Source organism: Triticum dicoccoides, chromosome 5A (assembly GCF_002162155.2).
Source record: "Triticum dicoccoides isolate Atlit2015 ecotype Zavitan chromosome 5A, WEW_v2.0, whole genome shotgun sequence".
NCBI lineage: Eukaryota > Viridiplantae > Streptophyta > Magnoliopsida > Poales > Poaceae > Triticum > Triticum dicoccoides.
Genome location: NC_041388.1, coordinates 341,484,188 through 341,511,330, shown reverse-complemented (window position 1 = coordinate 341,511,330; position 27,143 = coordinate 341,484,188). Strand labels below are relative to the sequence as shown.

Genomic DNA, 27,143 nt, shown 5'->3' with positions numbered 1-27,143 from the left:
CGTGGCCATTGAGGTCTTCTCAATTCACAACCTATGATAGACTTACCACATGGCCAATGATGTCCTCCTATGATGGGCTTCTCGCCAATAGGTCCACTGCCGATTTGCCAAAACTCCAAAGTAAGCAAGGATCCCATGTAGACATTTCCATGCAATTTTTTCTTTTCATTTTTTCCTGTAGGGAACACCGGTTAATGGTATTAGTTCCCACTCCATGTGATGTCACTTACGCCTTCAACATGTATAAGCAGTTTTTCGTCCCAGATGAACATCTATTACAAATTTATGACGAAAGCCCGATCATGATGGAGGGTGCGTCATAGATGTACATCTATGACAATAGATTTCTTGTTTGTTTTTTTTTTGTTGTTCTAGAGTTCAAACAAAGAAGGGAGAGGAAAGCGGTACAGACTCAAATGGCAGGTTGAAAAAAAAATGGCTGGATTCAACCATCAACTGCCCAGTTTCCTCATCAATGAAAATTTCTTGTGACTGTCCGATTCTCATTTCTTGTAGTTATACCTGACCAACCTACGTACGGTCAGCTACAAAACCACGAATCCGCAGCAGGTTTTCGATCATGGCCCGGCTCACCTGTTGGGGACACGCTAGGACTTGTCTCAGTGGCTTAGCTTAAGAAGTCATGGACATCAGGCATGCATCATCAACCTCCAAGAGATAGGTGGCTTGAGCATGTTGTCATTCAGCAGGATCAAACTCGTGGAACCCTTGCTTAAAATCATCCACCATCTTAACTTCTTCTTCCTTGGAAAGCTTACAGTTCCTCCAGTCTGCACGGTCTGCCATGCTTAACAATCCCGCCAATACCTGTCACAAGTACATGGAAAGACTCAGCTGCAGCTGTAGGATCGCACTCGTGTATTGGTCAAACATCAATTTCAGGCATCGCCTTGTAGGCGAGTTATGCCTTGGGATTAACCAAGTAAGTTACTGAAGTATGTCTTAAGATTGACAAAGTTAGGTTGCTGAGGTATCAGGTTATCATCTGAAACTAAAAAATGGATCAATAATCATCTCTGACATACCTCACGTCCAAACTGGGCAGGGAACTTCTCACCACTGTCAATTATATGCAAGAGTAGTGTGCCATCTGGGAGCTCTACATAAAACAAGCCCGATTTGCCGTCATACTGCGACCTTAACAGTTCTCTACCTTGGTTAGCATCACCATCTGTCATAAGCCAAAACAAAAAGGAGCTTAGCAATAGAATACATGCACAAACTTTTTATTTTAAAAGAAAGGATATACAGCTATAGTTTACTTGTGATCAGAGTTAAGACCATTTAATCGATAGAACAAGCTGAAAAGGCTATTTACAAAGGACAATGATTTGCAACCCATTAATTTCAGTTATCTAATCCCCAGAACAATGACTTGACATGAGACCGAGATCAACCTATGTTTACAATTCGAAGGCTTTCTGAAAGTAGCAGTATCATATGTAGAAGTAATATTGGCATCACAATAAGAAAATGCCGCCCGATAGGAAAATTGGTGGAAAGATCAATATGTTTCTGGAAGTTTCTTAAACAGGAAATAATGACGAGTAGGTAACCAGGACAAGGCATGTATCTTGCTGCATGGATTGAAAGAATGTGCCTATGTTTGTGTCTTTCCTTTACATTAAGTCGGGCCATATAAAAAAATTACATAATGGCGCACCTGGATTCACAACAGAAAATTCAAATCCCAGTCGTTGGGCTGCTAGGTGAAAGATCTTCTTAACATTAGCTGCCTTTGACAATGGTACAGGGACAGCCTTCACAAAGAAATTTGGTCGATTAATATCCAATGTAACAAAAAATGAAATGCATGGAACAAATCATACTACAGAGGTATCCTTACCTGAAGGTTTGCATGGCGAGACTGCTGTGAAACCCACTCAAAATATACTGCTGCTTTTCCTCGTTTCTCAAAATACTTGCCCAGTGAATCCTTATATCTCCTGAGCTCTGCCTCAGGTTCCACAGGCATCGCTATTGTGGTAGGGAAGTGTTCAACCGGTATCACTAGAACATGGTCCGGAACAAGTGGTCCCTTTGCAAGCGCACAGTAGTAACCATCTCCGATACTAATAACAAGATGTGACTCGACATCTGGACTTGACAAACAGAACCAGCAACTGCTCTCAACACGTCGTCGTTCACTATAGTTAACAAAATTATAGGATGAGTACCACAACTGATTACTGAATGCATGAGAGAGAGAGAGAGAGAGAGAGATTCGGATAACTCCTCTCACCTACGGGGTTTTGCATCCCTTGCAGCAGCCTCTTCAGTAAGGCTGTGAGCAAACCTGCATTCAGGGCCCCTCTCACATTTTCCCTTGTTTAAAAAATCAAAACAGACATTTCTCTGACAGTGTTCCCTGGCTTCTTCATCGTGCCTGAAGTTGCATTTACTCCCTCGAGGACAGGACCCTGAGGATGTATATTTGAAACACAATAGACTTCCATCAGTTTGCCCTTGTCGTTGCCGCTTGACATCATAACGCCAATATTGCAAATCCGTGCTTTCAGCAGGACGCTTTGGAGTATCTTCAGCATGAACAGATTTTGCTGGAGCAGCATATGGTGATAAAGTAGCATTTGGAGGTCTCGCATGAATATCAGCACTGGACATGGTGGATGCTGGAGTAGGAGAAATCGCATGAATAAATTTCTGAAAAGTATATGCAATAAGGAGTAGCCAATTAATGACTTGATAGTTAAACAGGTTATCAGTGCAGCAGCACATTTACACTGGAAAAATATATTATAACAGAAGATTTACATAACTTAAGTTAACAGCAGCACGAGATATATGTGAACAAAAGAATGGATCTTATTTTTGAAACTGAATGGCAGGAGGAAAAGTCTTAAACCGTGAAAGCAATAAAGGGCAGAATGTAGTGGCATAACAGAAGTATACACGGAAAAGTATTTCAGGACAAGTTGACTTTGTTAAGTATAAGTATACCTGCTTCTCTTTGTTACCCACATTAGCAAGTCCAATGAAACGGGTAACATGGGGAGAGGAATCATTCACATAAGGTTCCCTTGCATAAAATACACCTTTAGTACCTGCAATGTGATATCTGCAAGAAACAAATCATGTCACGTATTTTGGGAATTTGGCACACTTCTGTTTTCTGGTTTAAAATAAAAAAGGGAAAAGATAGGATGGTGGCATAGAATCTCAGTGTATGATATCAACATTTACAAAAATTCAAATTAGTTTCAAGGAGGCGCTAGCCTCAACAATTAAGCTACTATATGAGTCTAGAAACCAAACCTTGGCTTAATCTCGGCAACCAATTCGGCAACAACAGGATCATACCCCTGAGGATCTAAGACCTGAGGAGGCACCTTAGAAGTATCAGCGCCATCCACCACTCCAGCTGGCCATTCGTTAGTACATCTCATAATCGTCAAGGGAACCAATTATGCATGATTGATGCTTTCAAAATTGACAATAAAAAAATTCTTGGTATTAACACTCGTAGATATTTAAAAGAATGTTAAAATGGAACAAAGGATATGTCAAGAACAAATCAACAATTCCTGGCTCTTCGGCAAGAGCCCGCAGGGCATCAACATCATCCTGGCTGTAGCAGCCAGGCCCTCCTAACCCTTTCCTTCCGGACAAGTAAGCCACCGATAAACCTATGAACAGAAGGGGAAAGCAATCAATGGCAATTAAAACAAGCATGCCATACAAATGATCTCATATGCTCGTTGTCAGGTAAATCAGCTCACATTGTCACATGAAATGGTTTATCAGCTAGGAGTACAAAAATGTAGCAAGTGAGCACGACTCTTGCTGAAGTAATCTACTGATAGCTCGGTTAACCAAACAAATTAGGGAGAGACCGTGGAGGTTGAAGAGGGCGCTGCCCTTGAGCCAGAATAGGTTGGGGCATATCTCGATGCCACCGGGGTTGAATCCTCGGGCGTCGGCAGCAGCCTTCGAGAGGAGGCGAGGCGCAGTGGGGCCGTAGTCGCCGGTGAAGTAGGTCGGGATGGGCACGGCGGCCCGTCCCTCCAGATAGTCCGCGACGTCCCCCGGCGGGCTGTCCCCCTCAGCGGCCTCGGGCGGGAAGAACTGCCCCACACAGAGCAGCGCGTGGAACGGCCCCGTCGACTGGTTCACCTGGGGCGCACGGATACACGAATGAGAAGACGAAACCAGCTAAAATGCCAGGTTAGGGAGCGGAGGATACCGATTTGACGCGCTTGAAGAGCTGGTGCAGGCGGCCGTGGGCATCGCCGGCGAGGAGGATCCGCGGCGGCGCCGGTGACGGGGCGGCGGCCATGAGGGGTTTGAGCAGGTTTTTCCTTGCAGCGGAGGGTGGGGGAAGAGACTTCTCGATCTGTGGCCGCTTCGGGCTAGGCCCGTTACGGTTCAGGTCATCTCCCAGTGTGGCCTGGCCCGTTACGGTTCAGGTCATCTCCCGTGTGGCTGGCCCGTTACGGTTCAGGTCATCTCCCCGTGTGGCTGGCCCGTTACGGCTAGGCTCCAATTGTGATTTGACTTCTGAAAAATTCACCATTTGGACTTGGTAATTTCCTTTTCCTTCAAAACTAAGGCAAAACAGTTACCAAGATCCTTTGGGTGTCTCTCTTAGGAAAAACATTTACCTGTTGTATTACTCCCTTCCTCTGGGTTTATTAGACCTCTCTTGTTTTGGATCAAACCTTGACCTTAGATTTAACAAGCAAAATATAAGTTACATACCAAAAAACAATATTATTGAAAACTTTCTTTCAAATACAAATCCAACAATACAATTTTTGTGAGATACAACTTATATTTTGTTAGTTAAATCTATAGTCAAACTTAGATACAAAATATGAGGGGTGCCAATAAACCCGAACGGAGAAAGTAATTATGTTGGTTGCCTAATAAATTAATAGAGAAAACAGATGAAAATCGATACAACATGTGCAAGTCGAATCCACTTTTTAGAGACAACAAGGCAAACACGAGAAATGAACATTGTAATCGACACACAAATCAATGATGACTCGCTCCGCCAATCTAGCTGACCTCACACCATATGCCCGAGAGAAGAAGCCAAGATTGTTGTGGGAGGAGTAGATCCGGGGCTATCTCGCGGAGGCAAGAAAGCTTTTGGAGAGGATGCAATTGCTAACTTCCTCGCTGCCAGCATCACTTGGATAGGCAATGACAGATCTAACGCCCTTGAAGTTGATAGTGACCACATGAGAGGTGAAGAGGAAGTGGTCGGAAGGAAGAAGTTGGGAGGGTTTGACGGGAGGGGTTCGTCGGCACCAAGCCACTGACTGCCATGGCTAAGGTGCATGGTTGAGATGCAACATATAGCTATTTTATGAGAAAATTAACCGCCAACTTGTAAACTTCAGTATTCACAACTGATTACATGTAACCATCTATTGTCTTCCATATGTGTGATACAATTCTTTGGAGAATAGAAAGTCACCTTCATGATGAGAAAAGACGAATGAATCGCGATATTTATATACTCCAATATAGTCATCAAAGTATACAGAACATACAATTTGTTACAACTATTTTTGCCAAAAAAAAACATACAATCTGTTACAACCATTTTGAGATAAAGGTAGGCCAGACGCAATACCTACCCTATTTAGCACATATTTCTTGTCCAGCCTAGAAAAACGAGGTAAGAACCCATTAGTGGAATGTACTTTATTCATTTCCTGAAAATCCAACATAAACCTTCTTGATGTGACTAATCTTGCTCTGGTGTACCTCCCATTATTCTTCTGACTGAATCTTCTCAAGAAAGTCATCAACCGTGTGTTGGTTTTGATCTGACGGCTTAAACAGGCCAGTTAGATCTATTAGTCTAACAGAAGAAAAAAAAAGGGATAAAGGGATAACGATAAGTGAAGGGGTCCACGTACCAACGTACGTGAGCCTCGATCAGAACTAACGCGCCCTGATCGGGGGCGCCCAAAAACCAACTCAGGTTTTGGGTCCCCTGTCGCCAGCGCCATATTAAAAGGGATACGGGAGAGAGCTGGGCACCTGCGAGATTACAATTCACGTAAGGTTTACTCTCCTCCCGATATTCTCTCACCCCATCCGATCAGGGGGAGTGCTGCAGCGACGGGAAGACCTAAGCCAGCCGCCGCCGCTGTCCCTGGGCAGTGCCGGTGGCGTCCTGAAGGAATCAGGACGTCGAGGAGAACATCTACTTCGACTACATCACCCCTGCATCACGCCTGCACCGAGCAGGCGATCATGTCCACTCCCGTGACATGTAAAGAAACGCTAAACCCTTCTCTGTTCATGTTGTGAGGTGATCTAGGTGCAATTAGATTCTGCTAATGGCATCTCATAGATGCATAATTATTCCAACAATGGTATCAGTCGCCAATCTTGATTGCAATAGATTCCTTTATTGTTGATCAGTAGATCACTATCATGTTTAGATCAATGACATGTTTAGGGTTTATGATCAAGATTGAAAGTTTTACCCCTGGTTAGCCCAAATATGCATGCTACTGTCTTAATGCCCTCATGTTGTATTCTAATTTGCCACGGATCTCCACTGCCATTATGCTTAATCAGTTTTAATTAAGCCTCTGAAGAATTAATGCGCATGATTAAGTTTCTGTTAATTTAACTTGATCCTCTTTTAAGTATCTGTTTCCGTTTGGATTATCAAATTAGAAGGCAGAGGGATACATAGCACACATACAGTAGCAAAACCCCATGTTGAAGAACCCTAGAAAAATCCCCAATTTCGGTAGAACCCTAATTCTTTAATTAGGGCTGTTTTTAATCCAACATAAGTACTGATGAACACGAATTGGAGAAGAATGAGGCATATGCTCACCTAATGCGCCACGTAGCCGCCTTTCCCTTCGGGGCCCGCACTGCATCAAGTGGTGCGAGGGCGGAGACGCTGCAACGCCGTCGCCTCCCACCGGAGCGACGCGCGGAACGTTTCCTAGCCGCCACCGCCGCCACTTGACTGGACGAGCTCGTCGCCGTCGCCCCACATGTCGCGGTGGCCGGCGTCCCTCCTCCCCTGATGCGCCATGAGCACGAACGCCGGGGCCACGTTCGACGGGGGAGCGCGCGGGATTCACCCCGCTGCACGCTCCTCCGGCGAGCGCAGCCGCCGCGCCGCCATGGCCGGCGCGCCTCGGGCCGCCGTCGAACCCCGTCATGCCTCGGGCGCCGTCAAACGCCAGTGAGTGTGGGAATCGGGAGGAGGGGAAGAAATGGCTAGGGTTTGACCCAGCCGGCTGTTTTGCTCACTTGCGGGGCGATCCGAGCCGTCGGCTCGATCCGACGACTGAAAGCGACGCGCGGCTCCCAGCCGGGCCGTCGGGTGCTTAACGAGCCATATCCGGCCGCGGGCTTCAGCCCAGGTAGTTTCAGTCCAGCAAAAAAAAAATTACGCTACTGGACTGAGCTGCATTTCGGACAGCCGTGGGGATTTTGGGCCAAAATCACTGTCGCGATTTTCTGTTTTTCTAGTGCGTTTAAGTTAATAAATATTATGATTTGCACTGCTTAAACCAGAAAATGCGTAAAAATGTAATAAACACATTATTATTCTGGGTAAAATTGAACCAACGAGATATTTTATTCAAGATTTATTATGTGTTTTCGGATGATGAAGTTTTTTTTTTAGACATCAAATAATGATAATGTTTTTTTTAATGTTGATGTTTAAATTGAGAATGAAATGACTCTAATTTTAATTCGGACCAACGTTGTTTTATTATTACGAGTCATCCCCTGTGATATTTTCATTCCATGTTTTTTCTGCCCAACGGTGTTTTGACATGGAGTTGAAATTAAATACTTGGCATGTTTGTTTATTTACCAACGTAAATTTATAATCATGCAACTTTACTTATGAACTTTTATGATGATTTCAGCTTCCGCTCCATTCCGGTCCGACACGATCGAACCACTTACGGGGAGTAACTTCCCTCGTTGGAAGTCCCAAGTCGAATTATGTTTGGGTTGTAATGAATTTGACTATGCCTTGAGGGAAGAAAAACCTGTGGCACCTGTGGCAGGTGTCACAGGGTATGCAGAACTCAAGAAGGAGTATGATGTTAAGATGGAAAAGTGGAATAAGTCCAACCATATTGCGCTTCTCATCATGAAAGCGACAATATCGCCGGACATTTCTGAAGCACTCCCTAAGAAAGATACTGCTAAAGATTTCCTCACTGAAATGGAGGAGCAATTTAAAGGCTCCGACAAAGTGTATGCTCATGAGCTTTTTGCTAAACTTCTTCAGAAATACACTATTGACGGAAATGTTAGGCAGCACATATTGAGGGTGGTAAGTGCTTTCACCAAGCTTAAGGCTTTGGAGTGTTCTTTAAGTGAAGCCCTTCTTGTCATAATTATTCTTGAGTCTCTTCCTGAAGAGTTTGAACAATTTAAGGTCAACTATAACTCTCTAAAGGAAAAATGGCCACTCTCTGAGATGACCGCAAGGATCGTCCAGGAGGAAGAAAGGATCATGAGGCAGAAGAAAGACCATGTCTTTCATGTTGGCTCTAACAAGAGAAAGCATGACGGACAAGGTTTCCCTAAGCCTCAGAAAAGGCAAGTCAAGAAAGAAGGCACTAAGCCATTCAACCCTAAGGCATTCAACGGTAAAGAAGCCGGTGGTTCTTCTGCTCCTAGCAGCTCCACTGCTGGAGAAAATGCTTGTAACTTCTGCAAAGAAGAGGGACACTATCAAAGGGACTGCCCAGGCTTTCTAAAATGGATGAACAAAAGAGGTATTGATGAAATTACTTTTGTAGATGAATCACTTTATGTTGATTTTTCAATAAAGTCATGGTGGATTGATTCAGGGGCAACCACTCACGTTGCTAACTCTATGCAGGGATTCGATACGATCCAAACCATAAGAGGAGGAACAAGAAAGCTTAAGGTTGCGAACGGAGTTGAGGCCGATGTTGAAGCTGTGGGATCTCTCACGTTGGAGCTACACACTGGCCACACTCTTAGATTGAATAATGTTCTTTATGTGCCTACCTTAAGTAGGAATTTGATTTCAGTTTCTTGTTTAGATGATGATATGTATGAGTGCCATTTTGGCAAGAAACAATTTGTTTTGATCAAATGTAATAAGAATGTAGGCATCGGTGTTAGACGAGGCCAACTATACATGTTATCTCTTAATAATGATTCAGTTATGCATGTGAGTGATGCAATTAATGTTGAGAAGAAATGGAAAGGAGTAAGTAATTCTTCGAAATTGTGGCATTGTCGTTTGGGCCACATTTCGAGGGGGAGAATGGAACGCTTAGTTAAAAATGAAATACTCCTCCCATTAGACTTCTCAGATGCAGACAAATGTGTCGACTGCATTAAAGGAAAATTTGCAAAAACAATTAAGAAAGGAGCAGTTAGAGCCACAAGGGTTTTAGAATTAATTCACACCGACATATGTGGACCCCTTAATGTTAAGTCTGTAGATGGTTTTGATTCGTTCATTACATTCACAGATGACTTTTCCCGCTATGGGTATATTTATCCCATACGTGACCGATCGGAAGCTTTGGAGAAATTCAAAGTCTATAAAGCAGAGGTTGAAAATCAACTGAACGCAAAAAATCAAAGTTGTACGGTCTGATCGCGGGGGAGAGTATTATGGTAGGCATGCTCCTTATGGGCAGATTCCTGGACCTTTTGCCAAGTTCTTATCTGAAAATGGAATCATTGCTCAGTACTCAATGCCTGGTGAACCACAACAAAATGGTGTGGCCGAGCGCCGCAACCGCACCCTTATGGATATGGTGCGAAGCATGCTTAGTCACTCTAGTTTACCAGTAAGCCTTTGGATAGAGGCATTAAAGATAGCTGCACACATACTAAATCTTGCTCCAACTAAGTCAGCACCGAACACACCTTACGAGATGTGGGCGGGAAAGAAACCGAGCTTGAATTACTTACGGGTGTGGGGTTGTCCTGCTGAAGCTAAAGTTTTCAATCCACAACTTAAGAAGCTGGATCCAAAAACAGTTAGCTGTTTCTTCGTTGGATACCCTCATAGGGGAAATGGATATCGTTTTTATTGTCCAAGACACACCACCAAGTTTGTGGAGACTAGACAAGCGGTATTTTTTGAGGATAATGAGGTCACAAATTTAAGGGAGATCAATCTTGAGGAGAAGCGGGTTTGTGTACCATCCCCGACTATCCAAGAGATTGTTTTTCCAATACGAAGAAATGTGACATCTGATGATCCTGAATCTCATGGTTCAGTCTCTCAGTCAAACGGTGATCCAGAAACTAATAATGAGAATCCAAACACAAATGAGGATCTCCGAGAAAATAATGAAAATGATGATGTTCCACCACCACCTCCGCCCATGGGTAGACCACGGCGTGAGAGGAAGAAAGCCATATCAGATGATTATATCACTTTTTTGATGGAGGACATGAATGATATGGGAAAGGTGGAGGATCCAACCTCATATAAGGAAGCCATTAAAAGCGAAAATTCGTCCAAATGGTTGGTTGCCATGGAAGACGAGTTGAAATCTATGGGCTCAAACGATGTATGGGACTTAGTAGAAGTTCCCGATGGAGCTAAGAAAGTAGGCTGCAAGTGGGTCTACAAAACCAACTATGATTCCAAAGGGAATGTCGAACGGTTCAAGGCAAGGCTAGTGGCAAAAGGGTATACACAGAGAGAAGGCATTGATTATAAGCAAACCTTCTCCCCTGTGTCAACCAAGGATTCTTTCAGAATCATAATGGCATTAGTAGCTCATTACGACCTAGAACTACACCAAATGGATGTTAAAACGGCATTTCTAAATGGTGACTTAAAAGAAGATGTTTACATGGCTCAGCCAGAAGGCTTTGTTGTGGAAGGAAAGGAACATTTAGCATGTCGTCTAAAGAAATCAATTTATGGCTTGAAGCAAGCTTCAAGAGAGTGGTACCTCAAGTTTGATAAAATTATCAAAACTTTTGGTTTCACCGAAAATGTTGTGGACAACTGCATATACGTTAAGTTTAAAGGCAGTAGGTTCACATTTTTAGTCCTATACGTTGATGACATATTATTGGCATGTAGCGATAAGGATATGCTACATGAGACCAAGAATTTTCTGTCATCCAGTTTTGATATGAAAGATCTTGGTGAAGCCTCGTATGTCCTCGGCATCGAGATTCATCGAGATAGGTCCAGAGGAACGTTAGGACTATCTCAAAAGGCATACTTTGAGAGAGTACTGAAAAAATTCAATATGCATAAGTGCTCACCCTCACCTGCTCCTATAGTTAAGGGCGATAAGTTTGGGACATTTCAATGTCCGAGGAACCAATGTGAAACTGATCAGATGAAGTCGGTTCCTTATGCTTCAGCTGTTGGAAGCATCATGTATGCTCAAGTGTGTACACGCCCAGACTTATGTTTTGTAACCGGGGTGCTTGGCAGATACCAATCAAATCCAGGACCGGACCACTGGAAGGCTGCAAAGAAAGTCTTGCGTTATATGCAAGGAACTAAGGACTTCATGCTTACATATAAAAGAACTGATAACCTAGAAATTGTTGGTTATTCAGACTCTGATTTTGCCGGGTGTGTGGATAGTATGAGATCCACGTCAGGTTATATATTCACACTCGCGGGAGGAGCTATATCGTGGAAAAGCTCCAAACAAACGTTAACTGCTGGATCTACGATGCAAGCAGAATTTGTAGCATGTTATGAGGCCACCGGGCAGGCTGTATGGCTAAAGAATTTTATACCCGGACTTAAAGTGGTTGACAGCATATCTAAACCAATTTTATTGTACTGCGATAATGAACCAGCAGTTTTCTATACGAGTAACAACAGGTCAAGTAATGCTGCCAGACACATTGACATAAAGTATCGTGTTGTGAAAGATAGAATCCAGGATCAAACAGTTGATGTTAAACATATAAGAACGAAGCATATGCTTGCGGATCCGCTAACAAAAGGCTTACCACCCAGTATCTTTCGTGAGCATGTTGCCGGCATGGGACTATTGGAGGCCTGATGATTCTGGAATAAGAGGACCATTAAAATAAACCACTCCCCAATTAGTAAAATGTTTTCCATTTCGAAATAGGCGGGTGTACTATAAGTGTTGAGGTTCTATGGCGTTTTGAGCTGTTGTAACACCTCACTTTGGTACATCATTCCTATATAGAATGGGCGAATGAAGTTAAGCCTAACGATCAAGGGGGAGAATGTTGGTTTTGATTTGACGGCTTAAACAGGCCAGTTAGATCTATTAGTCTAACAGAAGAAAAAAAAAGGGATAAAGGGATAACGATAAGTGAAGGGGTCCACGTACCAACGTACGTGAGCCTCGATCAGAACTAACGCGCCCTGATCGGGGGCGCCCAAAAACCAACTCAGGTTTTGGGTCCCCTGTCGCCAGCGCCATATTAAAAGGGATACGGGAGAGAGCTGGGCACCTGCGAGATTACAATTCACGTAAGGTTTACTCTCCTCCCGATATTCTCTCACCCCATCCGATCAGGGGGAGTGCTGCAGCGACGGGAAGACCTAAGCCAGCCGCCGCCGCTGTTCCTGGGCAGTGCCGGTGGCGTCCTGAAGGAATCAGGACGTCGAGGAGAACATCTACTTCGACTACATCACCCCTGCATCACGCCTGCACCGAGCAGGCGATCATGTCCACTCCCGTGACATGTAAAGAAACCCTAAACCCTTCTCTGTTCATGTTGTGAGGTGATCTAGGTGCAATTAGATTCTGCTAATGGCATCTCATAGATACATAATTATTCCAACACCGTGATCTCGAGCTGCAACGTTTCGAGCTTGTGGAGGAACTCAACACCTTGAGGCAGCTCCTTCAGTGTTGGACAACCTGTTACCGTAAGGCGGACCAGGTTCACCATAGAGCCTTCTTCTATCTCAATCCGGCTGAGTTGTGATGCACCATGTACCACAAGCGACTGAAGTTTGGGAAATGATCCTGCAGAGAACGACCTATCCTCACCTTGAAACGCCTGCAGAATACAGAGCGACAACAAACAATCTGATTGGAGGTAGCGGAAGAGATCTTGATTTATCATTGAGAACCATAGATGGAGATGAGTGATGTTCTCAAGGTATCGGATGGAAGTGAAGAGGTTATGTGCTGTCGCCTGCCCCAGCAGACCCCCAACCTCGAGCTTCTGAATTGTTTGGGGCAGCTGAACAGACGAAAGCTGAAGCGCTTCATCACCTTTCGGGGACACCAAAAGATGTTGAAGTTTAGACAGCTTGGAGATGGCACTGCACAAGCTTGCAGACTGGCCTGATCTTATATCTGTAATGCCAAGCGTCCTCAACTCGGACAAACATGCAATGCTCTGCAACATCTCGTCATTTGCTTTAAAATTTTGAAGGGTCTGCAGACTAGTGGAATGCCATTTGCCTCGAGGAGCAGCTACACCAGTGGATACCACGACATTGCTGTCAGTATCATCTCGGATTCCAGATGCAAAGAGATGCCTCAACTTCCGGAGCCTTGTCATTTCTTCTGGCAGTGATGTAATTTTTGTGTTGTAAGCATCCAGTACTTCTAAGTTCTGTAATTTTTTTATTTCTTTAGGAAGCACATCAATTTCAGTTCCTCGCAAACCCAAAAATCGCAGATTAAACAGGCTGAACACTTGAACAGGTATACTTTTTATTGGAATGCCATGTAGGTCCAAAACTGACAACAACTTGAGTGATGTGAGTGAAGCACTTAGAGCATCTATAGGGACACATTTGTCAAATACAAGTAACGATCGCACATGTGTCATCTCATGACTTGAAAGCGTAGAATCAGCACTCTGAATTGACATCCTTCGTGCTTTGCCTAGTAAAGAGGTTGTTTTTGAGCAGTCATAAACAGCAGAAAACATCTCCTCTTTCGATTTTGATAGAGCAAGAACACGGACCACGTCATGCATTCGACATTCACGAACTCGTCCAAATTCGTTTCTCTTAGTAACTTGTAGCAGGCACCGGTTAACTAGCTCATTCAGGTAATCCTCGGCAATCTCTTCCTCTGTTCTTGTTTCAGTTCTTTTAATGAATCCCTCTGATACCCAGAATCTGATCAGCTTCTTCCTTCTGATCCTGTAGACCTCTGGAAACAAACTACAAAACAGGAAACAGTTCTTTAAATTGTGTGACAGATCCTCCAAGCTAACCTTCAAAATGAGGTTCATATCAAGGATCGAATTGCTCGTTAGCTGCAACTCAATATCTTTCTGCACTTTCTCCCATTCATAACTAGTCTGACTTCTGAAGGACAAGAGGCGTCCTATGCACACAATAGCTATTGGCAAGCCGTCACAACTCTCTACAATTTTCTGACCCGATGCTTCCAGTTCTCGAGGACAACTTTTATCTTCCATTTTCCAAAATGCTTCTTTGCAGAACAAATCCCATGAATGCTGGCTTTCTAATGGTCTCAGATCAATTATGTACTTGTCTTTTGCTAGTGATGCGACGTCATGGATCCTTGAAGTAAGAACTATCTTACTGGAACCATCTCCACCAGCAAACGCATCACGGATTTCGAACCAAACATTAGCATCCCATAGATCATCCAAGACGAGGACATATCTTCTACTATGAAGATAACTTTGCATAATCTCGACTAGGCTTTCACGATCCATGGAATCGATGCCTTCAGATAGTGTTACATTGTGATCCTTCTTGCAGAACTTTTTCAGTATCTGTCTTAGCAAATCAACGGACCTACAGTGTTGTGAAACTGTAATGAATGCATGTCTCTCAAATCTTGGCTTGATAATGTTGTAAACATGAGTTACAAGAGTAGTCTTTCCGACTCCACCCATGCCCCACACAGAGATCACCATGTTCTGCTGGATCTCATCTGTTAGCCATCCAATCAGCAAGTCCCTGTTATGCTCAATCCCAACCGGACAATCAGCTGTTACAAGGCCAGCAGATTCTGATGGTCCCAATTTTTTATCTTGTGCTTGAGGTTGTTGTACCTTGCTAATTCCTTCTGTGTTGAACATCTTAACTCTTTCTACGGCAATTTTTAGGCTGGCTTTGATTCGCACAAGCCGAAAGGCAAGGCGGTGCCATGTCCTGATGCGCCTGAGCTTCCGTATTGCCCTGGAAGCGGCTCCACCATGATCGTCGCAGAACTTGCAGCTGAACTCATCAACAACATCCTCGATGCCAAAGGAAAGCGTCCGTACCTTCCTAACAAATGTTGCCATTGTTTCGTCGTGGTCTCTGAGCCTCTCAGAAACCTGCAGGAAGGTCTGCATGCACTCCAACTCATCCTTGATCTCCTCCATCTCACTGAAGAGCCTTCTCAAAGCAGTCACTTCATGAGCGATGCATGATCCACCAAATGTTGCCGCCTGAGTTGCTAAGGCCACTCCCAGCTTGACCATCAGTGAGGCAACAATGCCTTCTGCCATGCCTAATAGCAGCAAGTGGTTCTTGGGAACTTGCTTCCTGTGATAATGGAAGGTCAATGGCAGATCATCTTTGACATGGGATTATAGTGCTCGAAGATAAAAGTCATATAATTTATCTTCGTTTTTCTTCCAAGATGATTTTTAACTTAACAGATGAGATCACATGAATGTTGGCTTTCTTTTTTTTAGAAAAGGAGGATGACCCCCGGCCTCTGCATCTGGGCGATGCATACGGCCACTTTATTAATTATTCTCACAAGACCTTACAAAGTCATACAACAGTAAGACTAAAGCCGCCATCTAAGCAACAAACTGTCGCTACACCTATCCAGTTGATGAAGGGGCGTAGATAGCCTGGGCCTAATACCAAACAGATATCGCAGCCAAGCCTAACATCTAAGACCTGAGACCCCAACCTAGCCACTTGTCGGGTCTGGGGCACACACTGGTCCGGCGTGCTCTCAGAGGCCGCCACCGCTCCATCTTCAGAACTGTACTGATGCATCAACCTTGCTCGGTCTAGCTATCGTCGACGCCACCACAGCGCCCAACGGCACCTCCTCCCTGCGCGCAAACAGCTGAGCACGTCGCGGTCGCCACTGATACACCTCAGCGCCATGCTGCCAAGTACCACCAGCCGACACAGCTTGAAGTCCTTGGAAGATCTGTCGTGCGTAGCACCTGCCGACCAGGCATGACAAAACGTAGCACCTGTCGGTCAAGCATGACTTGACATCTCCGCCGAAGCTCCATGCAAGACGAAACCGCTCCACCTCCTGCCTCTGACTTCCAGCGCTGCTCCACAAACAATGCTCCCAGGAGAGAAACGACACCGCAGTGCCGCCATCGTCCGATCTGGAAAACCAGATCCTGGGGTTTCCCCCGAAGCAGCACGAGTGGGTCGACAGTAGTTACAAAACGATGCCTTCATCAAGGTAACGGCGCAGAACGCCGCTATCGTCCACCATCGGCTCGGTTTTCACCGGCAACTATGTCTCCCCGACTCGCAGCCGGGACTAGATTACAGATCTCGAGATCCGATCATCCAGTCTCAAGTCGACCACCTCCGACGTAGGAGATGACCACCACCACCATAGTCCTCGTGATGCGATGCAGACCCGGAGTGCTTCAGCGAGCCGTCGCCGAATCCGATGAGATGCAGCAGTTTGAGGACGTAACGGCAGCCGCCCGCCTAGACCCGAAGGTCCTAGATCGAGCCCGGGACGCGCCCCGGCCGCCGCTGCCGCCATCTCGTACTACTCCCGCCGGCTGCAGCCAAACCCCCCGCCGCACCCCGGCCGCCGCTGCCCGCCATCCTCGTCGGGAGGGAGATCCAAATCAGGCCGCCGCCGCCTCAGATCTCGGGACGCCAGAGGAGGTCTGCCGCCGCCGTGCCACGGGGCCTTCGCCCAGCGACGTTGCCGGCGGCGGCGAAGGGAGGGGGATGCACGGGGAGTTGAGGGGAGGTTGGGATGTGGCCGCCCGGTGCGGCCCGGCGGCCGCCGCACGGGGTCGGGAGGAGGGGTCTCTGTTTCCTAATGGTTCAAGATCAAATTTGCAGCTGTCTGAAGTTGTGAACACCTTTCAGGCTACAATCTGAACCTAACAGAATTCAGTAACGGAAGTTACCAAAATTCAGATTACGGATAGGAGAAACAAAGCTCAAATAATAAAGGTCGATGTCCAACTGGTCACTATTAATAACTGTTAAGACAATTGTTCACATGAGCAGAGCCATTCAGATGTGCTATCAATAACATCAGTGCACAACAATAATACATATTCAGGCTAAGGAAAGATGTTAGATATAGCAAGAAAACAGACAGAGAGGAGAGAACTCACGTCCGTCGATCCGCTGTCTTCGGCAACCTCTAAGCCGCCGCTACGCGGCTAATTTGCTGGTGAGGTCTCCGAGATGCGATGCGTCTCCATGGACCAGGGCGCACCGAATCATGGAATATGGGGGCGGAAGAATGCTGCGCAACTCAAAGCTAAACACACGGCACGCGAGCCAAAGCCGCACACTGCAGCTTCCTCCTCCTTGCGCGGGCACGCGCTGCGACCTTGCTGGGAGCGAAGCCGCGGCGCAGACTTGCGCACTGCTGCTGCGTTGATTTCGCTGCCCACAAAGTCGTCCTTGTACGCGGAGAAGAGGGAGGCGGCCGCATTCACTCGATCTGAAACAAGGTGCCCACTCTGCCTCTCCCGGGTGCGCGTTTACTCTATAGGCTATAGCTACAGAGGCGAATCACTCGACCCAGGTTTTAAACAGATTAAAAAAAAATCGGAAAATGTCTTTACTTCGTAATTTTTTAAATAAATGTAAGCAGCTCAAAAGAAGCAGTACATGAACTTTAAAAGTTTTTATTCGTGAATTTAATAAATACCCACAAATTTAAAATATATTCATGAATTTAGAAAAAAATCTTTGTAAATTTTACAAAATAATCACGAAATTAAAAAATGTTCACGAAATTTTTAAAAATATTCAAGTTTTTTAAAAATGTTTCAAGAATTTAAAAGGATGTTTTATGAATTTATTAAAAAATGAAAAAATAGAATAGAAACATGTAATCAAATATAAATAAGTTGTCCCTTCGGGGACATCCGATAAAATATAAACAAGAAAAAGGGAAAAGTAAAAAACTAAAAGAAAACCGATAAATCCAATAAAGAAAAGCATAGAGAAAAACACAGACAAAACCTTTCCAAAACAAAAAGAACCAAACCAAACCACAGGGAGCCTGAGTGGGTCAGCCCATGCCGCAGGATAGGAGTTGCCGTGAAAAGTAGCTCTACATACACTAAAAAATGGAGCTGTAAGTTCAAAAAAAAAAGGAGCTGTATCTTCAACCCCTACTCCTCAAGAGAAGGAGTTACTCAAAAAAAACACTCCTCGAGAGAAGGAAAGGGTTCGAAGAAAGGCAATCCATGAGCATGAAAGTCATCTTGAGCTCCTGATGAACATAAAAACCCAAAAAGTGAAAAAATAAATTCAAACAATTCTGAAAAAGTTGAGACGAACTTTGACAAATGTTTCCAGTGCTTGCAAAATTTCATATGAAATGATATTCGTGAAAGTCCTGGCAAAAAAAATCAGCACTCAAAAATGCTTTTGAAAATAACACTTTTGGAGCGTCAATTTTTTCTTTCACGACTTCCACAAATGTTATTTCATTATGAAATTTTGTGAGCACACAGAATATTTGTAAATGTTTGCACCCAAAAAAATAGAATTATTTGAGTTTCTTTTCAATTTTCTCAGATTTTACTGTTCACCGTGAGCTCATTTGAGCTCAAGCTCAGAGACACCACGTCCATATGGTTGATTTAAAAAAAGAGAAGGAAAGACTTCTTGTTAAACTTGATCATACATTAGGACGGGCCGGAATTGTAAAAGCTCGATCCTGAAACTACAAGCCCGAGCCTGACCTGAAGCCCGAAAATAGCTATTTTCTGATGGAAAGACAGGAGGAAGGATCGAGGGAGTGGCTTTTTGCCCTTCATGACCGTCTTGATAAGGAGTCCTTTGTACGGCTGATTGTTACCATGTGTGCGATTTGGGTAGCGAGGAGAAAAGCGATCTATGAAAATATATATCAATCACCGCATGCCATAAATGGTTTCATCACAAGCTATCTGGCTGAAGTTAGTGCAATCAATGCAAAACTACCAAAAGTGAGTCCTGCGGCCATCCCAAGACCGAACCAGTGGCAAACACCGGTAGCGGGATGTGTTAAGGTTAATGTTGATGTTGCGGTGTTGAGACGAGCTAAGTGTGGTGTTGTTGGGGCAGTATGCCGTAGTGCGGATGGGACATTCTTGGGAGCTTCTGTAATGGTCCTCAATTTTATTGCAGAACTACAGACTTTGGAGGCGATTGCAATCAGAGAAGCACTAGATCTCTCAGATGATCTCTATGAAAGGAGGATACATGTGGCCACGGACTGCAAGGTAGCACGAGCATGGCCTCAAAAGCAAGTCAAAGCCCAAAAGACCAGACCAAACGTTACTTTTTAGCCACGCACGTGCAAGCCCGACCCAAAAACCACAAAAATAGAAAAGCCCGAGCTTGGCCTGAATTCTCTTTTGGGCTATAAAATGAAATTCGAGCCTGGGCCAAAAGAAGAGCCCGCCCCGAACAATTTCAATTTCGATTTGCAAGGCTCACTATCTTGGGAACATGCAAATATAGCTATGTCCACATTAAACTCTGTCAAATTTATGTTCTCAATGTAGAATCAACCAATGCATGAGGGGTGAGAGGGCAATGCATGTAGCATTAATATATTTTAGCACTTAAATAGGCCTTCCTTAATGTGATTTACAAGATAAGCCCAGTAAACCAGAAAGGATGGAGTACATCAAGAACCTTTTGACGTTGCACAAAAGCTATTACGTACTTTACGACCCAGTCTGTTGTCTTTTTTTTGGGTCGGGCACGTGTAAGGTTGTCCATGATCAGGTATGGTTCTTGTCAATGGCATCTGCGCAGACCCATGGCAGAGAAGAGCCAAATATATGGAAAAATCTTATTAAACCTACATTATTTTGGTGTTGTTGCGAGGCGGGGATGTGCAAATCAATAATTTTTTCGGGAAACAAGGGTTTTTCATTGGCCCCTGCATTTGACGATGCATACATCCACATTTATTAAGCTCAAAATAACCATAGAGTCGATGAGAGGTACTACCTCCTTTTTGGGGGTATTAGGCCCACACGTATCCCTAATTGATAATTTAATCAATATAATAGATCCCAAAATTTATATGACTAGAAAATATACCATTTAAAATTTCTAATGATATATTCATGTGATATATAAATCATACCTTGTTACTAAAATCATTAATTTATGGATACACGTATGCCTAATAAGCCAGAAAGAAGGTAGTATGAAGAATAAAAAAATTAGCAACACACTCAAACCGACCGAAAACTAAAAAGAAAGATGACAACAACAAATCATGTCACTAGATCGCATGAAGCTCGGCTGCACAAATCTTTATAGGTATGTAGCAAGACAACTAATCAGGTATGTAAGTTTGAAACGTAAGATTTGACAAAAATAAAAATATTGGGATAGGGAATTTGCTATATGAGCAACAACGATTTCCCTAAATTTTCTTAGGAAAATGGGATAGGGAGAAGATTTTGCACTTTTAAGATAGGGTGAACTGCTAGAGATGCTCTTAGTGTTGGGGAACGTTGCAGAAAATTAAAATTTTTTCTACGGTTTCATCAAGATCCATCTATGAGTTCATCTAAGCAATGAGTCAAGGGAGTGAGTTTGCATCTACATACCACTTGTAGATCGAGTGCGGAAGCGTTCAAGGGGTTGGTGATGATGGAGTCGTACTCGACGTGATTCGGATCACCGATGACCAAGTGCTGAACGGACAGCACATCCGCGTTCAACACACGTACGGTACGGGCGACGTCTCCTCCGTCTTGATCCAGCAAGGAGGAAGGAGAGGTTGAGGAAGACAGCTCCAACGGCAGCACGACGGCGTGGTGTAGTTGGTGCAGCAGTACTCCGACAGAGCTTCGCCAAGCACATACGGAGGAGGAGAGGTGTTGGGGAGGGGAGGGGCTGCGCCTTGGCTTGTATTTAGCAGCCCTCCCCTCACCCCTCTATATATAGGAGGAGAGGGGCAAGGGGGCCGGCCCTCTAGGGGAAACCCTAGAGGGGGGCGGCGGCCAAAGGGAGAGGGGAAAAGGTGGCTTGCCCCCCAAGCTAGGGGGGCGCCCCTTTAGGGTTTCCCCTCCCCTTGCCCTAGCCGCATGGGCCTAGGTGGGGAGGCGCGCCCAACCCACTAGGGGCTGGCTCCCTCTCCCACACAGCCCATGTGCCCCCCCCGGGAGGGGTGGCCCCACCCGGTGGATCCCCGGAACCCTTCCGGTGGCCCCGGTACAATACCGGTATGCCACCGAAACTTTTCGGTGTCCGTTTAACCACTTTCCTTATATAAATCTTTACCTCTGGACCATTCCGGAACTCCTCGTGACGTCCGGGATCTCATCCGGGACTCCCAACAACATTCGGTAATCACATATTTGTCTTCCTGATAACCCTAGCGTCACCGAACCTTAAGTGTGTAGACCCTACGGGTTCGGGAGACATGCAGACATGACCGAGACGACCTCAGGTCAATAACCAACAGCGGGATCTGGATACCCATGTTGGCTCCCACATGCTCCTCGATGTTGTCATCGGATGAACCACGATGTCGAGGATTCGATCAAACCCCGTATGCAATTCCCTTTGTCAATCGGTACGTTACATGCCCGAGACTCGATCGTCGGTATCCCAATACCTCGTTCAGTCTCGTTACCGGCAAGTCACTTTACTCGTACCGCAATGCATGATCCCGTGATCAAACACTTGGTCACCTTGAGCTCATTATGATGATGCATTACCGAGTGGGCCCAGAGATACCTCTCCGTCATACGGAGTGACAAATCCCAGTCTCGATCCGTGTCAACCCAACAGACACTTTCGGAGATACCTGTAATGCACCTTTATAGTCACCCAGTTACGTTGTGACGTTTGGTACACCCAAAGCACTCCTACGGTATCCGGGAGTTACACGATCTCATGGTCTAAGGAAGAGATACTTGACATTGAAAAAGCTCTAGCAAACGAACTAACCGACCTTTGTGTTATGCTTAGGATTGGGTCTTGTCCATCACATCATTCTCCTAATGATGTGATCCCGTTATCAACGACATCCAATGTCCATAGCCAGGAAACCATGACTATCTGTTGATCACAACGAGCTAGTCAACTAGAGGCTCACTAGGGACATATTGTGGTCTATGTATTCACACGTGTATTACGATTTTCGGATAATACAGTTATAGCATGAATAAAAGACTATTATCATGAACAAAGAAATATAATAATAACACTTTTATTATTGCCTCTAGGGCATATTTCCAACAGTCTCCCACTTGCACTAGAGTCAATAATTTAGTTACATTGTGATGAATCGAACACCCATAGAGTTCTGGTGTTGATCATGTTTCGCTCGCGAGAGAGGTTTAGTCAACGGATCTGCGACATTCAGATCCGTATGTACTTTGCAAATTTCTATGTCTCCATTTTGAACATTCTCACGGATGGAGTTGAAACGACGCTTGATGTGCCTGGTCTTCTTGTGAAATCTGGGCTCCTTCGCAAGGGCAATAGCTCCAGTATTGTCACAGAAAAGTTTGATCGGCCCCGACGCATTGGGTATGACTCCTAGGTCGGTGATGAACTCCTTCACCCAAATAGCTTCATGCGCTGCCTCCGAGGCTGCCATGTACTACGCTTCACATGTAGATCCCGCTACGACGCTCTGCTTGCAGCTGCACCAGCTTACTGCTCCACCATTCAACATATACACATATCCGGTTTGTGACTTAGAGTCATCCAGATCTGTGTCAAAGCTAGCGTCGACGTAACCCTTTACGACGAGCTCTTCGTCACCTCCATAAACGAGAAACATGTCCTTTGTCCTTTTCAGGTACTTCAGGATATTCTTGACCGCTGTCCAGTGTTTCTTGCCGGGATTACTTTGGTACCTTCCTACCAAACTTACGGCAAGGTTTACATCAGGTCTGGTACACAGCATGGCATACATAATAGATCCTATGGCTGAAGCATAGGGGATGACACTCATCTCTTCTATATCTTTTGCCATGGTTGGGCATTGAGCTGAGCTCAATCTCACACCTTGCAATACAGGCAAGAACCCCTTCTTGGACTGATCCATTTTGAACTTCTTCAAAAATTTATCAAGGTATGTGCTTTGTGAAAGACCTATGAGGCGTCTCGATCTATTTCTATAGATCTTGATGCCTAATATGTAAGCAGCTTCTCCAAGGTCCTTCATTGAAAAACACTTATTCAAGTAGGCCTTAATGCTGTCCAAAAGTTCCATATCATTTCCCATCAAGAGTATGTCATCTACATATAATATGAGAAATGCTACAGAGCTCCCACTCACTTTCTTGTAAACGCAGCCTTCTCCATAAGTCTGCATAAACCCAAACGCTTTGATCATCTCATCAAAGCGAATATTCCAACTCCGAGATGCTTGCACCAGCCCATAAATGGATCGCTGGAGCTTGCATACTTTGTTAGCGTTCTTAGGATCGACAAAACCTTTTGGCTGCATCATATACAGTTCTTCCTTAAGATAACCGTTAAGGAATGCCGTTTTGACGTCCATCTGCCATATCTCATAATCATAGTATGCGGCAATTGCTAACATGATTCGGACGGACTTAAGCTTCGCTACGGGAGAGAAAGTCTCATCGTAGTCAATCCCTTGAACTTGCCGATAACCCTTAGCGACAAGTCGAGCTTTATAGATGGTGACATTACCATCCGCGTCCGTCTTCTTCTTAAAGATCCATTTGTTTTCTATCGCTCGCCGATCATCGGGCAAGTCAGTCAAAGTCCATACTTTGTTTTCATACATGGATTCTATCTCGGATTTCATGGCTTCTAGCCATTTGTTGGAATCTGGGCCCGCCATCGCTTCTTCATAGTTCGAAGGTTCACCGTTGTCTAACAACATGATTTCCAGGACAGGGTTGCCGTACCACTCTGGTGCGGAACGTGTCCTTGTGGACCTACGAAGTTCAGTAGCAACTTGATCCGAAGTACCTTGATCATCATCATTATTTTCCTCTTCAATTGGTGTAGGCATCACAGAACATTTTCTTGAGCTGCACTACTTTCCCGTTCAAGAGGTAGTACTTCATCGAGTTCTACTTTCCTCCCACTTACTTCTTTCGAGAGAAACTCTTTTTCCAGAAAGGATCCGTTTTTGGCAACAAAGATCTTGCCCTCGGATCTTAAGTAGAAGGTATACCCAATGGTTTCTTTAGGGTATCCTATGAAGACGCATTTTTCCGACTTGGGTTCGAGCTTTTCAGGTTGAAGTTTCTTGACATAAGCATCGCATCCCCAAACTTTTAGAAACGACAGCTTAGGTTTCTTCCCAAACCACAATTCATACGGTGTCGTCTCAACGGATTTAGACGGTGCCCTATTTAAAGTGAATGTAGCTGTCTCTAGAGCGTATCCCCAAAATGATAGTGGTAAATCGGTAAGAGACATCATAGATCACACCATATCTAATAGAGTGCGATTACGACGTTCGGACACACCGTTACGCTGAGGTGTTCCAGGCGGCGTTAGTTGTGAAACGATTCCACATTTCCTTAAGTGTGTACCAAATTCGTGACTTGAGTATTCTCCTCCACGATCTGATCGTAGGAATTTTATCTTTCGGTCACGTTGATTCTCTACCTCATTCTAAAATTCCTTGAACTTTTCAAAGGTCTCAGACTTGTGTTTCATTAAGTAGACATACCCATATCTACTCAAGTCATCAGTGAGAGTGAGAACATAATGATATCCTCCGTGAGCCTCAACGCTCATTGGACCGCACACATCGGTATGTATGATTTCCAACAAGTTGGTTGCTCGCTCCATTGTTCCGGAGAACGGAGTCTTGGTCATCTTGCCCATGAGGCATGGTTCGCATGTGTCTAACGATTCATAATCGAGAGCCTCCAAAAGTCCATTAGCATGGAGTTTCTTCATGCGCTTGACACCAATGTGACCAAGGCGGCAGTGCCACAAGTATGTGGGACTATCGTTATCAACTTTATATCTTTTGGTATTCACACTATGAATATGTGTAACATTACGCTCGAGATTCATTATGAATAAACCATTGACCATAGGGGCATGACCATAAAACATATCTCTCATATAAATAGAACAACCATTATTCTCGGATTTAAATGAGTAGCCATCTCGTATCAAACGAGATCCAGATACAATGTTCATGCTCAAACTTGGTACAAAATAACAATTATTAAGGTTTATAACTAATCCCGCAGGTAAATGTAGAGGTAGCGTGCCGACTGCGATCACATCGACCTTGGAACCGTTCCCGACGCGCATCGTCACCTCGTCCTTCGCCAGTCTCCGCTTATTCCGCAGCTCCTGCTGTGAGTTATAAATATGAGCAAAGGCACCGGTATCAAATACCCAGGAGTTACTACGAGTACTGGTAAGGTACACATCAATTACATGTATATCGAATATACCTTTGCCGGCCTTCTTATCCGCTAAGTATTTGGGGCAGTTCCGCTTCCAGTGACCCTTCCCCTTGCAATAAAAGCACTCAGTCTCAGGCTTGGGTCCATTCTTTGACTTCTTCCGGGCAACTGGCTTACCGGGCGCGGCAACCTCCTTGCCGTCCTTCTTGAAGTTCTTCTTACCCTTGCCCTTCTTGAACTTAGTGGTCTTATTGACCATCAACACTTGATGTTCTTTCTTGATTTCAACCTCTGCTGACTTCAGCATAGAAAATACTTCAGAATGGTCTTTACCATTCCCTGCATATTGTAGTTCATCACAAAGCTCTTGTAGCTTGGTGGGAGCGACTGAAGGATTCTGTCAATGACTGCCTCATCAGGGAGGTTAATATTCAGCTGGGTCATACGGTTGTGCAACCCAGACATCTTGAGTATGTGCTCACTGACAGAACTATTTTCCTCCATCTTACAACTATAGAACTTGTCGGAGATGTCATATCTCTCGACCCGGGCGTGAGCTTGGAAAACTAGTTTCAGCTCTTCGAACATCTCATATGCTCCGTGATGCTCAAAACGCTTTTGAAGCCCCGATTCTAAGCTGTAAAGCATGCCGCACTGAACGAGGGAGTAATCATCAGCACGAGACTGCCAAGCATTCATAATGTCTTGGTTCTCTGGGACGGGAGCGTCACCTAGCGGTCCTTCTAGGACATATTGTTTCCTGGCAGCTATGAGGATGATCCTCAGGTTCCGGACCCAGTCTGTATAGTTGCTGCCATCATCTTTCAGCTTGGTTTTCTCTAGGAACGCGTTGAAGTTCAAGTTGACATGAGCGTTGGCCATTTGATCTACAAGACATATTTGCAAAAGGTTTTAGACTAAGTTCATGATAATTAAGTTCATCTAATCAAATTATTAAATGAACTCCCACTTAGATTTGACATCCCTCTAGTCATCTAAGTGTTACACGATCCGAGTCGACTAGGCCGTGTCCGATCATCACGTGAGACGGACTAGTCATCGTCGGTGAACATTCTCATGTTGATCGTATCTTCCATACGACTCGTGTTCGACCTTTCGGTCTCCGTGTTCCGAGGCCATGTCTGTACATGCTAGGCTCGTCAAGTTAACCCTAAGTGTTTTGCATGTATAAAACTGTCTTACACCCGTTGTATGTGAACGTAAGGATCTATCACACCTGATCATCACGTGGTGCTTCGAAACGACGAACTTTAGCAACAGTGCACAGTTAGGGGAGAACACTTCTTGAAATTGTTGTAAGGGATCATCTTATTTACTACCGTCGTTCTAAGTAAATAAGATGCATAATACATAATAAACATCACATGCAATTATATAAAGTAGTGACATGATATGGCCAATATCATATAGCTCCTTTGATCTTCATCTTCGGGGCTCCATGATCATCTTGTCACCGGCATGACACCATGATCTCCATCATCGTGTCTTCATGAAGTTGTCACGCCAACGACTACTTCTTCTTCTATGACTAACGCGTTTAGCAATAAAGTAAAGCAGTTTACATGGCGTTCTTCAATGACACGCAGGTCATACAAAAAATAAAGACAACTCCT

The 27,143-nt window shown here is 44.6% G+C and overlaps 3 protein-coding genes across 3 annotated transcripts; 1 reads left to right on the top strand and 2 right to left on the bottom strand.

The window, feature by feature from the left end:
* Positions 1 to 226: 226 nt before the first annotated feature.
* LOC119301405 (zinc finger CCCH domain-containing protein 59) lies at positions 227 to 4,380 on the bottom strand. Its single transcript, XM_037578365.1, has 10 exons — positions 4,223 to 4,380; positions 3,873 to 4,152; positions 3,542 to 3,665; positions 3,295 to 3,414; positions 2,980 to 3,097; positions 2,264 to 2,682; positions 1,868 to 2,168; positions 1,685 to 1,781; positions 1,047 to 1,192; positions 227 to 828 (listed from the first exon to the last, which is right to left on the bottom strand). Exons 1-10 carry the CDS (start codon positions 4,313 to 4,315, stop codon positions 700 to 702), a joined length of 1,827 nt encoding a protein of 608 aa, XP_037434262.1. The 5' UTR covers positions 4,316 to 4,380; the 3' UTR covers positions 227 to 699.
* A 1,154-nt stretch (positions 4,381 to 5,534) lies between these two features.
* LOC119301404 (disease resistance protein RPM1-like) lies at positions 5,535 to 17,623 on the bottom strand. The gene is made up of 3 exons (XM_037578364.1): positions 17,284 to 17,623; positions 12,791 to 15,478; positions 5,535 to 5,800 (listed from the first exon to the last, which is right to left on the bottom strand). The coding sequence occupies exons 2-3, from the start codon at positions 15,439 to 15,441 to the stop codon at positions 5,764 to 5,766; spliced, it is 2,688 nt and encodes an 895-aa protein (XP_037434261.1). The 5' UTR covers positions 15,442 to 15,478; positions 17,284 to 17,623; the 3' UTR covers positions 5,535 to 5,763.
* LOC119301406 lies at positions 6,216 to 9,161 on the top strand. The gene is made up of 3 exons (XM_037578366.1): positions 6,216 to 6,271; positions 7,908 to 8,771; positions 8,879 to 9,161. The coding sequence occupies exons 1-3, from the start codon at positions 6,253 to 6,255 to the stop codon at positions 8,923 to 8,925; spliced, it is 930 nt and encodes a 309-aa protein (XP_037434263.1). The 5' UTR covers positions 6,216 to 6,252; the 3' UTR covers positions 8,926 to 9,161.
* Positions 17,624 to 27,143: the final 9,520 nt, after the last annotated feature.

Excerpts from the sequence above, each read along its gene's own strand:
- LOC119301405 (XM_037578365.1), bottom strand. The coding sequence starts at position 4,315 with ATGGCCGCCGCCCCGTCACCGGCGCCGCCGCGGATCCTCCTCGCCGGC. Across the intron at positions 3,666-3,872 it reads CGCCCTCTTCAACCTCCACG|GTTTATCGGTGGCTTACTTG; the intron begins GTCTCTCCCTAA and ends TTCTGTTCATAG. Across the intron at positions 829-1,046 it reads CTGCCCAGTTTGGACGTGAG|GTATTGGCGGGATTGTTAAG; the intron begins GTATGTCAGAGA and ends TACTTGTGACAG.
- LOC119301406 (XM_037578366.1), top strand. Across the intron at positions 8,772-8,878 it reads AAAATGGATGAACAAAAGAG|GGATTCGATACGATCCAAAC; the intron begins GTATTGATGAAA and ends AACTCTATGCAG.
- LOC119301404 (XM_037578364.1), bottom strand. The coding sequence starts at position 15,441 with ATGGCAGAAGGCATTGTTGCCTCACTGATGGTCAAGCTGGGAGTGGCC. Across the intron at positions 5,801-12,790 it reads TTGCAGCTCGAGATCACGGT|TGATGACTTTCTTGAGAAGA; the intron begins GTTGGAATAATT and ends CCAACACACGGT.